A 13533-nucleotide genomic window follows, 5' to 3' on the forward strand; every position below is an offset into this window, starting at 1 on the left:
ATGTTTTTCACAGTACAGTACTGAAGTATGACAAAATAAACAATAGCAACTAGCATCATTGTTAAGCGAAATTTGTTTTTTCTGGAGTTAATCACCATATGCCTTCAGAAGATTTAAGAAGTGATCTTTCCGTTTCTTGCAAAATCCTGTTGCCTCAAAGAAATTTGTTCTTACCGAAATTTGGCAGCTTCACTAAGTTAAAACTGATTTTTGGACCAGGGTGCTGTATCCAAAGCCTCTGGTTGCTTTACTGCCTGTTATACAGCCAACTCTTGAGTTGTCCTAGGTTCTGATTGGAAATTTGCCTCTTGAACAATGCTACCCTGCAGATCCTTACTCAGGAAGTCTATATGCCTAAAAGTGAAAGYGGAGCACTAGATAGCTGTATTTAGTTTGAAGTGACTTGAATGACAATGCATGGCTGTCTCTGCTTTATTGTAGGGTTACCTGAACTTAGCTCAAGTAGCATGTGCTATGTCCTGTGTTATGTTTGCTAAACAGCTTCTATCAGGAGTTAACCTGTGCCTGTATGTCAGTACTGCAGTAAAAGCCTCCCCAGCTTTTTTACTTGATCCTTCCATTAGAAATTCATAGTGATATCGTTTTTTTTAAATTGCTACCCAAGTAGCAAAGTACAGGAGTTTCCTGATTCAGAGAACTACAGGCTAGTCAGCCTCACCTTGATCCCTGGAAAGGTGATGGAGGAAATCCTCCTGGAAGCCGTTTCCAAACATATGAAGGAGAAGAAGRTGACTGGGGGAGTGGTCAGCATGGACTGATGAAGGGGAAATCATGCTTGACCAACCTGCTAGCCTTCTATGGATGAAATCCTCATCCTCAGTGGATGAGGAGAGAGAAGTGGATGTTACTTCTCTTGACTTTAGCAAGGCTTTTGACGCCATCTCCTGTAATGCCCTCAGTGTCAAGCTGATGAAGTTTGGGCTAGAGAAGTGGTCAGTGATGTGGACTGAAAACTGGCTGAACTGTCAGGCTCAAAGGGTTGTGACAAGTGGCAGGCAGTTGCCCCAGAGGCCATTCAGTAGTGGGGTACATTCAGGGTTTGGTACTGGGGCCAGTCCTGTTCAAGATCTTCATTAATGACCTGGATGATGGGGCAGAGTGTACCCTTGGGAAATTTGCAGCCCACCCGAATTGTGGGGAGTGGTTGCTATGCCAGGTGGTTGTGCTGTGATTCAGAGGGATGTTGCGAGGCTGAAGGAGTGGGCAGAAAGGAACCTGCTGAAGTTCAGCAAAGGGAAGTGCCAAGTCCTGCCCCTGGTGAGGGGAGTAACCCCATGCACCAGGACAGGCAGGGGGCTGAACTGGTGGAGAACAGCTTTGTGGAGAAGAGTGTGGGGGTCCTGGGTAGACCCCAAGCTGGCCATGAGGCAGCAATATGCCCTGGTGGGGCAAGGAAGGCCAAGGGCCTCCTGGATGGCCTTAGGCAGAGTGTGTTGCCAGTGGGTTGTGGGAGGTGCTCCTTTCCCTCACCTGAGCCCTGGGTGAGGCTGCACCTGGAGTGCTGTGTGCATTGTGGGGCTTCCTGGTGCAGGAGAGGCATGGCTGCACTGGAGCGAGTCCTGTGAAGGATCGTGAAGATGATGCAGTGACTGGATGACCTGTCGTATGAGGAGAGGCTGCTAGAGCTGGTACTGTTCATCCTGGAGAAGAGAAGGCTCATGGGCATCTTAGTGGTGTGTATAAATGCGTGATGGGGAACGAYTGCAAAGACTGAGCCAGGCTTTTCTCAGTGGAGCCTAGGGCAAGGTCAAGAGAGGCAACAGGCACAAATCGAAGCCCAGGAAATTCTGTCTAGCCATAAGAAGAAAACTCTTTTAGTGTGAGGGTGGTTGAACAGTGGAGCATGTTGCCCAGAGAGGTTGTGGAGTGTCCATTCTTGGAGGTACTCAAAAGCTGACTGTGCGAGGCCCTGCGCAACCTCGTGCAGGTGAGGCAGCTTTGAGCAGGGGCTTTGGACTGGATGATCAGCAGAGGTCCCTTCCAACCCCAGCTGTTCTGCAGGGTTCTGTGATCCTAATTCAGAATGTCTCCTCACCCCTCACTTCGGAGTAAAGGAAGGAGGGATCTGTTACMGTGTTGTCTTTAATGTTGGTTTTATAAATCTAAATTATTTGCATACCTGTCAAATACTGTTTTCTTGTTTTTACCAACATGTAAAATGTGTAGCCCTTAAAATTGGTAAAATAATTACCAATATATAAAAAATATAAAAAAAATAATACATTTTTAAACTGTTGTAAATTTTTGAGTGAAGTGATATGTTTAAATGATATTGTACTATTTACTTTGTTTTTCAGCCATTCTTATGTTGGTCCAGATTACAGTGTACAAAAAAACACTGGAAAAATTTCTCTAGAACACATTGATGCTGTAAGTCCTATGTTTATTGCGCTGTATTATGTGGTGATGCCTGCCTTTTTGAAATCAAATGCTTTCCTTCTGTACACAGACAGCATATAAAGCCTTTATTTTCTTTTTTTAAGATTCAGTATTAGTTTTGTGACTGAAGAACTACTTGGATGAAATTGTGATAAACAAGGATTAAAATGGAACAAAATTAACAAAATGAATCTAATCAGGGTTTAGAATGGAGCTATAATGAATTGCTTAATTTGCTGCTTAATTTTATATGTTTTCACAAATACCTAACATAATTATAAACAAAGAGTTTAACAAAATTTTTTATTTAATAATTTTGCAATTTTTGGTGTTTAGTTGATAGTTATTGCTTTGCAATATTTGTCTTTGGGACATTTTCTGGACTTTTCACTTATAGGAAGGCTTTTTTTGAGCAGGGAAAAGAATAAAATTGATGGTAAAACCRCATCAATTATGCAGAGACAATTAAAACCACATTTTGGTTTATCTGGACTTAGAAATGGTGTGGTTTTTTTCGTATGTCTTAACCATGGCAGTGTTCCTTTGGAAGTAAATTCCGTGGCTAAACTTAGCTGTCAGAAATGAAACCCAAATACAAGAAAATTTGAGTGATGCATGCTTTCTCTCTGAGATCTTACAGTATGGAAAATAGTACTCTTCATGGAAGAATTCTGCAAATCAATTGCAATGGACTCCTGCTCGTAGTTCCTCAAAGATGTTAAACACCCCTTCAAATCCACCTTGCTGCTCCAGAAGCTAAAATAGGGAAGCAGCAGCATTGTAATAGAACTGTGGTTATATCTTTCCTGATAGCAATTAAAGCTTTGCTACTTTGTAGCTAAAGAGATTATGATATTACCATCTGTGTTACTCTTTCACATTATTATTTGATTATTATTGAATTTGATGGCCTAAGGACACACTTATCTTCAGTCCAAAGGATCTCTGCATGTGCATTTCTTTCCGTCCAGCTGTTGGCATTTTCAGATGGAGCTAATTAGTCATTACAATAAGCATATATCCTACAAGCAAACTGGACAGTATGTCTTAAACATACATTTTCCTCTTGACAGCTTTCTGTGAAATCATTCCCTCTTTGCATGCGCCAGTTGCACAAAGCCCTGCGTGAGAACCATCATCTCCGTCACGGAGGCCGTATGCAATATGGGCTGTTCTTGAAAGGCATCGGTTTAACTCTGGAACAGGCACTGGAATTTTGGAAGAAAGAATTTATTAGAGGAAAAGTGGATGCAGACAAGGTAATTCGAGAAATGAATGATATCTAAATACATGAATGTGAGGATGTATTTAATGTGTTCTTTGTGCTACATATATGAATAGGTGCTTGTTAAAATAGATACTTGTGCAAAAGGCACACTAATGTCTTTATTTTTTTTTTTCTCATTTGGTTATGATTTTATTCATTTTGTTTGTCATTCTCCTGAAGTAGGGGAACTCAAGTCATAAAACCAGAGGCTTTTTAGAGATGAGAACTAGAAAAATGCAATCCTTTACAAAGGCTTCAAGAAAGGACTTAATTTCTAGCTGAATTCAGGAAAATGTAGATATTTTCAGTTGTAATTTCCTATATTTAAAGGATATTAAAAGAACAAGAACAAGCTATCAGAAACTAACAAAATGTAGATATATATATATATGTGTGTGTGTGTGTGTGTGTGTGTGTATATATATATATAAATTTTTTTTCATTATTTCTGTTTAAAGAGATTGTGAACAGGCCCAAATCAGTCTGCTTGTGCCTTGATACAAGGACCTAGGTGTTTGCAAATGGATCAAGACGTGTGCATGCCTTGGATCCTATTTTCAGTTACAGGCTTAAGATTTTTCGTTTTTTCCCTTACAGCATCCATGTTTCATGTATTGCATAGGCATAGACAGGCCTCTAGAAATAAATTACAGTTTTATAGTTGATGAAGTTGTATGACCCTGTCCTGATTAGCTGTGAAATTTAGAAAGCATTTTGTGAGTGAAGAAAAGGATTGTAGTTTTGGCATTTTTCACACAGAGATCACTATTTCTATGTAATTTTCATATTTCTTCTAATTTTCTAGGTAGACAACTTCAGTCTCTTGGGGGGGGAGGGGAGAAGGCTGACTCCTCACAGCTGTAAGTGAAGTCAGTGGTCTGTGTTTTTCACAGTAGAAAGTTATATAATGTATGCTGTCCTGAAAAGTTAAGATGAACACAATTCTTACTGGTACTTTCTTTTGATATTTTTATTTTCTGAATCTCATGCTGTTGTTCCTTTTCTGTAGAATGGAGTTAGTTATACTGCCTTGTCTTGTTGGAGCACTGTAAACATATGTGCGTGATACTTGGTAAAGACTAAGGTTAACTATTCGGTACTGACTGGTGTGTGCAAAGAAGGAGGGTTTGATTTGCTACAAATGATTATGGCTTCAAGATTCCTATTCTGTCTTTAGTGGCAGTAACATTTATATCAGTTGTCAGTCCTAAGACTTCTTGACACAACTTCAATTTTGTGTCCAGCACCAGTGGTGCACTGGAGTGCATACCACAAGACTAAGCATAAACACAAGGAAAACTTGCACCAAAATGAATGCTCTGTGCTCTAAATCACTGATGTAGGCTACCCTGTGATTCCATGAGAAAAACACTTAGAAAAGTTTGCAAGAAACAGTTTTGCCTTCAGAGAGGAATTTGCAAGTATATTGTAAATAAAGTGTGAAGCTGTATATTCAATGACAAAAACAACAAGCAGGGCTCACAAAGAATGCGCTGAAACTGGTAGTGATCTCTGTGCAGAGTAAGTGATCATTTAGTGTGTGCTTACAACAGAGACACGCAGAGTGCAAAGTAAAATGTGTTTTTGCTTGAAGCACCATAATTAAAATTACTCTGCAAATTGATAGTCTAAGAATGCTTAAATGGTAAATTGTTGTTGTTCAGATGATAGGATCAGCTGTCAAGTAGTGGTAAATGCGTTACTTCTGAATGTTTATGYCAATTGGCTTCATAACCTCAGTGTAATTTTAAGGTATGGTTTGTTTTTGTTTCTGTAAAATGTAATCCTATTCTAAGCAAAAATATTAATTACCTTATTCTTTGACCTCCTGTTTGTTCATGTTGCTTAAAAAATAACTTTATTCCTAACTTAAAAAAAAGGGAAAGCCTGCCATATATTTTTTAAATATTTGAAACAAAAAATCTAAAGAATAAGATGAACCAATAGCAAGATAAAATTAAATATTTGCAGTATACTTCTAAAATGCTCTGAGAATTGAAAATGAAATCCACTTTTGTAGTAGAAATCATTGTTACTTGTCTGTAATTGTTTTCAGATCTATTTATATGATTAGTTTGTGAATATGAAATCAAAGACTTGAAGACAAGGTGTTTAGAACAAAGGAAAGAATGAAAACAAGATCACTTTCTTTAAGGCATCATTCAATTATTTCTTTAGCTAATAGCCTGGAATCAAAGTTTTGATACAGATGGATGATTTTTAAGTAATGCAACCCATTGCTTTTTGCTTTCCTTTGCTGCATATATCCTTGTTGTGAAATATATTCTTGCTTTTAGCAATATTTGATGCACTGTTGTATGGAAATGTTCTCTTCTAGTACTCTGATTATTTATCACTTTTTACAGAAGAGACAGTTGCTAGTTGTGCACTTTGTTGAAAAACCATTCCTATGATTCTGCTTATACAAAATGAATTTGTTATTTTGTCAAATATGATACTGAAATATGTCTAAATACTGTTCAAGAGATTAATAAATCTCCAAATATATTTTAAGGTATTAAATGCTACTGTATTAACAGTTAACACTTTTAATTATCCTGATGATAGCTGTAGCTTATCTCTTCTGCAAATGATCTCATGCTTGAACCCCATCTGTTTTGGGATATCTTTTGCAATTGACGAATGTGGGGCTTTACTGAAGTTCTTTGTAAATCTTTTTTGCTGACTTTCTGATTCACTGGCTTCCCACTGATTTGACTTCTGTGTTTTTGGTCTACCACAGTCACTGTATTTGAAGAAGTCCTTTTCAGTTGTAACTTCTGGTTCATGAAATGGTTTCCAAAAGGGATTTGAATCTGCTCATGCGTCGTTTCTTTAGGCTCTGGATTCACGCTTCTCTTTGTCTGTGAAGGTGGTATTTGCTGAGGGTAGAAGATAATCATGCCTTTAAGACTTGTCCCCACATACTCTCTTACTCAGATACGTTTTCCTTCTTGAAACCCTCTATTTTTTGCCAAGTTTGGGGCCAGTGTCCTATCTCAACCATGATCTTGGTTTCTCAGTACTCTTTCCAAATCCTGTGCTAGTAGAGTTGCAAGTGGTTTTTGCAGATCTGGAGGTGAGGAGGGCTCTTTCTTTTTTCATTAAGAAAAAAATCTGTTTATCATGCTACCTCAGTTTTTCCTAAAGTAGTTATTTAGACATCTACAGTCCATTTTGGATCTACCACTCAATATTATTCAGTATTGTAATGGGTTAAATTAATAAAACTGAGTAGTCTTCCATATTGTACCAAACTGTGGAGTTAGATGGACATAAATGAAATATTCTGCTGTTTGTAAGAAGAGGCAATGTTTGAAAGTTTGAGCCCCTTGCAAGATAAAGAATATTCTGCTTAAGGAATGTGAAGAATGTTATATTCCTTTTTTGTCAGTGTTGTAATAAAACATTGAGTTTTATTTATTTTTTTAGCAAAAAAATATGGATACACTCACTTTTGAGTAACAAGAATATTTTCCATATCAGAAACTTAATATGGCTCCAGAGTCAGAGTTTTTATACTTGGTGCAATTACAAATTGATACAGATTATGCCTTCAGTGAAACCTATTTGTAAAACTTTTCCACGTTAATCCCTCATAGCTATGAATAGATTATTCAAAACTGTACTCAGCTATTTCAAAGTTTGGCTACAGAACAGTACATGGGCAGAAGATGAAACCATGTTGGAGAATGTTCTTACAGCTGTGAGTTGAATAGCTCCATTCATATTAATCTTAGATCATTTTATATGCCATAATTGCCTGGTCGTGCTAACTTATAGACCATGTGTAAGTCTTGTTTGTGATTTGGATCAGTTTAAAAAAAGAAAGTGTAAAAAAAAAAACCCCAAACCCCCAAGTATCCTGAACAGCAGTAAAATGCAGGTTCAGGTATTTTAAATGGCTAAATCTATCCTTTAATTATTCCAGGTATGGTAAAATCAGTATGATCTGCACATAAACTGCTTTTCCAGGGGGACCGAGACGGGCTGGGGGAATGGGTTGATGGAACCCTATGAAATGCAACAAGGACAAACACCAAGTCCTGCCCATGGGGAAGAGCCCCTTGCACCAGTGCAGCCTGGGGCCCAACTGCCTGGGGAGCAGCTTTGCGGGGAAGGACCTGGGGGTCTTGGCAGGCAGCCAAGTTGTGACATGTTGTGGAGCTTGAGCTGCCAGTGTGCCCTGGCAGCAGAGAAGCCACCAGCACCCTGGCCTGTATTAACAGGAGCATGGCCAGTAGATGGAGGGAAGGGATTACTTCCAACTATTCGGTGCTTGTTAGACTACATCTAGAATGCTGCGTCTGGTTTTGAGGGTTTCCCCCATCCCAAATACAAGATATTGATAAGCTGGAGCAAGTTCAGCAGAGAGCTATTAAGATGGTCAGGGGGCTGGAGCATTTGCCCCGTGAGGAGAGGCTGAGGGAGGTGGGCTTGTGCAGCCTGGGGAAGGGACGGCTTTGCTAACAGCAGCCCTCTGGTGCCTCTAGGGAGGTTTCTAAGGGAGGTTTCTAAGGGAGGTTATTAAGAAGACAGAGCCAGGGTCCTTACGGCAGTACATGACAGGAGGACAAGAGATAGGAGGCATAAATTGAGATGAGAAGTTCTGGACATAGTGAAACACTTTTCATCATGAGCACAGTACAGCAGTGGAGCGGGTTGCCCAGAGAAGTTGTGTGATCTCTATCCTCGGAGGCTTTCAAGACCCAACTGGAGAAAAGCTGGGCAACCTAGTCTGATTCCTTGGCTGGCCCTGCTTTGAGCAGGAGGTTGGACTGGATGACCTCTTGAGATCCCTTCCAACCTGAACTTTCCTATGATTCTATCTGCCCCTGCATACAAGTAAAATTGTTATTTATTTATTTATTTTTTGTGAGGGCCAGCCACTAGAGGGAGACAAGATCTTAAGGAATAAACCAATATGGTATATAGGCATAAATGAGAAATGCTTATGCTGTAACGTTTTGCAGATCTGTACATCTATAATATAAAAGCAAATCATATTTTTAAATGAAAATCAAAATAGATACTAGATAATCTGTTTAGTAGTGCTTTTAAGCATGCATGGCTCTCCCCAGTGTGATTTATAATGAACAGAATGAAGTGATGGTCTTAAAACAACAGCCACCTTCTTAAATCCCCAGGAATATTTTCCTTGTCAGTCAGTTGATTACATTTCATTTTAGTATTTTATTTCCTCATTTGTTTGAGATTTGAAGTTGAATTATTTTCTTCTATTTTTTATTTTTAACTTAACCCTTTTATTTTGGGTAATGGTGCCCACTATTTTGGGAATATGTTTTGATTTATAAATCAGAAAGGGTTCTTTATTTCATCACATTTAATTATAATTCTGTAACTGGGTGTCATTTGCTGCTTTTATCCTTGAATTATTTAAACTTTACAAATCTGCCAAAACCTAGAGTGACATGTTGAACAGCAAGCCACAATATTTGGCATCTAAAAAATAAAAATGTAAATATAGTTGAAAATCTTCTATATAGATTAAAATCTTTTTAATTTACAGTAATACTGTAATGCAAATAGATGGCAAAGTTTGAATTCTCCTGAGATGTATAAAGGACTTTAGGAAAATGTTTGCCCTCATTTAAGGTTTGAAAAACATAATAAAAATGCTGCATATGTTACCTGTGAAATGTTATCCCCATGAAATCTGTGGAAACTGGAACAGTACTTCATGGTAACAAAGTATTGATATTAGTTAAGGAAATTGTCCTTGCTTTCTTGGGTTATTGGGGGACTAGATAGTCAGCTTTTTGATTAAATTATGTTGCTGGGGTTAAACTCGTCATAAAATGAAATAGATTTTTTTTCCCCTTCCACCAGTGACTGCAAAAATTAGCTTCAGTAGAAGCATTTATTATCTGTATTCTTCTCTCATTATTTGGAAATAAGAATTTCCAAATAATATGAAATTATAATTTCATGCTCTAGTTGTAGTGAGATAGAGCATGTGAATTTTAGAATTTTGGGTGAATCATTTTTATTCTGTTTTGGCAAAAATAACATCTTAGTCATAACATTTATTATGTGTTGAATGGCTACACTTACCTAATACGTCTAAGCATAAAAAAAGTCTAAATACTTCTGCTATGTTTCCAAATGCTTTTTGTATTCTACAAAGAAGGTGGGCTTTTGAAGTTGTTTTAATAACAGGCTAAAGATAATTTAATTGTCAGAAGAAACATGAAAATGCATTTTCATATAAATGTCGTCTTTATTTTGATTTCCAAACTTAATATTGAATTTACATTAGCCCTCTTCTCTAAATGCAAGTTTAAAGAAAAAAACAAAGCAAAACTAATGCATAATAGTTACAGGGGGTTTAAGACAGTAGGTGGTCCAAGTGTATCTTAAACATGTAGGCTTGAAGTAAAAATGAATATTTAATTTGAATTTCAATTCCAAAGGTTAAAGAAAAGGACTTTCAGACTTACGCTATTTCTGAATTCTTTTATGCTTCTGTCCCCCCCCCCCCTTTAACTACAGCCTTCTGTGACTTTCTTCTGAAAACCCAGGTCTAGGAAATCAGAATATTATTGCAAAATTGTGAGTAGACCATGATGCATGTTGATATGGGCTGAACAACATTTGGGTGCCGTAGTGATATGCCGAACACCAAGATAAAAAAAAAAAAAAGGCCATAGTCTGAAATTTGTAGTCATGTTGTTTTCTAGCAATCAGCTTCAAGGTAGTGAATCAGTCATCAAGTGACCTATTCTGTTCATATAAGTTACCTAGTATCTTTTCTGCATATAAACTGAAGCCTGGAGATGAACAGATGCATTTGTCAAATGGGATATTATTATCACTGAAGGTGTGATACTCATATGGAGAGATATGGTTGCTGAGATTGATTAGCTGGTTTGATTTCAGAGAGCTGAGAAGGATAAACTCTTGGGTTTGTTTCGTAATTTAATAAACAGAGGAGGTGGTGTGAGTGAATTTAGTCAAAATTTGTATAACTAGGTATGAGAATTGAAAGTGTGACTTGAAAACATAATGCATAGATTCTTCTTGTTGCATCTGAATCCAGCTGAGTTAGTACAGCTTTTTTATTGGCTGTCACTGGAAAATGATTTTTTGTCTTTTCTTTTGGTCCTGGTGGTTTGATAATAAGAAACAGTGAAGAGTTTGGCTCAAGCCTGAAAATGGCTCACCTGAGCCTGAAAATGAGAAATTTCTTGCAGACCTCTGTAGTCTGGCCTTGGAGCCTTTTCTAAGGAATCATAATATCCTCCTTTATCTGGATGGAAATAAGTTTCAGTTGCCATTAAGATTTGGTCATTTTTGGCAATAAGCATATCATGAGGAATGTGTGTTAAATCTATTTAAGCTTGTAGATTCTTGCTATCATATTGTCATTTTGATTTGAAGCTGTATTGTATAGATGGGACTTTCTCGTCGTCCTGTCCTGCAAGCGTTCGTTTCTGCGTTCCAGGCTTCTGCTCCATTCTCTTGTGGAGTGCTTCAGCCTTGTTGAACGCTCGGATGAGCACCGTTTGCAAATTTTGTGGAATATTAATCCACCTGGTTTGATTTCTTCCGTTTGTTTTGTGTATCTGTTGACCAAAACAGTAGGAAGAGGTCTGTGATGGATTCTAGAAGACGACTGAGAAAGCGTGCACACAGGGCTTGTGTTTGGTTGTATCCTAAGTAGTATGAGCGAAATACTGATTGTATCAAGTGCTGTAGAGAATATCAGCAATGGAAATAAACATGCAACCCTGGCTTGTGGCTGAAAGGAATTTGTTGTCACTTGTCAGTGTTATTTCTGTTTGGTGTTGTGGACATCATTCTGGAAAGGCTCCAGAATACGAGCCTCAGCTAGTTAGACCTAGGGATAGCTGTTTGCTTCCTATTTAATTAAGCATTATGAGATCAAATCAAAATAATTTGAAGTTGTGTGCATCAGGCAGTGATTTTTGGTAGGACTTGCATTTAACAAGTGGCATAGAATTGCCCTTGTTGAAACAACATGTCATGTTGTATTTATGGACATTGCTGCATTCTTAATGAACCTATAATAATACAAACGTTGCAGAAGAGTTGATGCTGTTTCTAGTTTCCTGACAAAGAGGAAATCCTGACTTTGTTGCAAAGGGTTTTAGTAGTAATAATCTACATTGGTCAAAATACTCATGAAAGTACATGCAAGTTTGTAGGTATTGCTGCTCAGATCTCTTTATTAGAGTACTAATATAGATATGTGTTCTGTGGTTGTTTCTCTCCTAGTCCTTCCTCCCATGCTGCTGCCACGCCCCCCCCCCCCAAATTAGGCAACTAAATGAAGCACATCTTGGCTCCAGTTGATACAGAAGATGATGAGAAATCAGAATTGAATACAAGATAGAGGTTTGTGCCCGTATAGCATCTTTGTGGGATGTGATAGGAATCTCCTACTGCTTATTTCAGTAAAGCCAGCTGAAATTAATCACTTTCACTGTTTCTGCCTGACTACAGTGTATATAATCATCATTGAAATGTTACTATTAACCTATAACCTACAACATGTATAACCTATACATGATCTAACTGTATTCAGAAGTATTTTAAACTAGAGTAAGAATAATAATATGGGATAAGTAGTATGTAGTGTCATGGTGTTGAATTCAACTAGTTAATTTGGCTGTTATCTAAATTGGCAGGTAGAATATTCAGTTGCRAAGGGAGGAAAAAAACCCGATGAATTAATAAATCCTTTTAGTACCTATTAACAGTTATTGGTATTTCCAAGATTAGGCACATTTATCTTTTTTTCTGATGGTAAATGTTGCATCAGTTCCCTCTATCTCTTCTTGGGGTGGGACAGGAGAGGAATATAATAACACTGGAAGTTGCAGATTCCTTTCTGTGTGTGTTAAAATTTTGTTCTGCCTGTCACATGTTTGGAGTTCTGAACTCCGAAAGGAATAAAACCAAACAGAAACCTTGCATTTTTGGTTTGGAACCCTTTTGCTTGTAAGAATATATTTACACTAAAGTAATATTGACTGACCTTGTAAACTTGAGGCCATTATTGTTTTTTGGTAAAGTTAAGGATGCTGGAGAGAGAGTGTCTTTAGGACATAATTATGTAGACTTAAGAGTGATGTAGCTTTAATTATGCCCTGTAGCTAATGTGGATGCATATTAAACTCAATCATGCCTCTGTGCATTTCCCTCTGAAACTTTCTTTCTCAAGCCATAAATTACTAATCAGCATATTGGTGCACCCTAAGGTTATCAAAACTTACTGAATATAGACAAGAATCTGTTTGACTATTTGTCATTTTATACTTAAAAAATTTTTTTTCATAAGGTGGTATTTTTTGTGATAGAAACTTTGTCTTAAAAAATCCTTATATTTAAAAAAGGTAATTTCTGCGTAACAGAGCATAAGTCTTAAGGCAGAATTTCTTAAATAAAATGGAGCTGAAATAAAATGCCCTATATATATATACATATATGTGTGTGCGCACACACACACACACATATATATAAATAAATGTATATATTTTTTTCATGGGTGTTAGTCAGGACCATCACTGAAAATAATATACCAGGAAAGCATAAAACCTTTTTTAGACTCTCGCATAGTTGGAGGTTATTGTGTTGGGCACATAAATCTTAGGAATCACAGTAATAAGCACTATGATAAGAATGTGTGCTCTTTCATTCTAAATGCATTCCCCTGTTCAGTTGCTACAAGACTTCCCAATTCCATTCTTTTAAAGCTGAAATTCCCTGAACCTTGTTGTCAGGCCAAAGCTATGGCGACATTTTTCTATGGTTATTCACCTTAAAGTACTTTAATTCTTTATTTTTTAAACTTGTTAAAAGTATATCTCTTTGTACTTTTT

At 37.4% G+C, this 13533-nt stretch overlaps 1 protein-coding gene across 1 annotated transcript in view; it reads left to right on the top strand.

The window, feature by feature from the left end:
- The window catches only part of PRIM2 (DNA primase subunit 2), a 109599-nt gene that overhangs the window by 64819 nt on the left and 31247 nt on the right, over positions 1-13533 (top strand). Inside the window, exons 8-9 of the mRNA XM_026073123.1 lie at positions 2319-2391; positions 3474-3659. Of these exons, the coding sequence (XP_025928908.1) occupies positions 2319-2391; positions 3474-3659 (259 nt within the window). The remainder of the gene's footprint in view (positions 1-2318; positions 2392-3473; positions 3660-13533) is intronic.

The sequence above is a fragment of the Apteryx rowi genome, unplaced genomic scaffold (assembly GCF_003343035.1).
Source record: "Apteryx rowi isolate R43461 unplaced genomic scaffold, aptRow1 scaffold_361, whole genome shotgun sequence".
Taxonomy (NCBI): domain Eukaryota; kingdom Metazoa; phylum Chordata; class Aves; order Apterygiformes; family Apterygidae; genus Apteryx; species Apteryx rowi.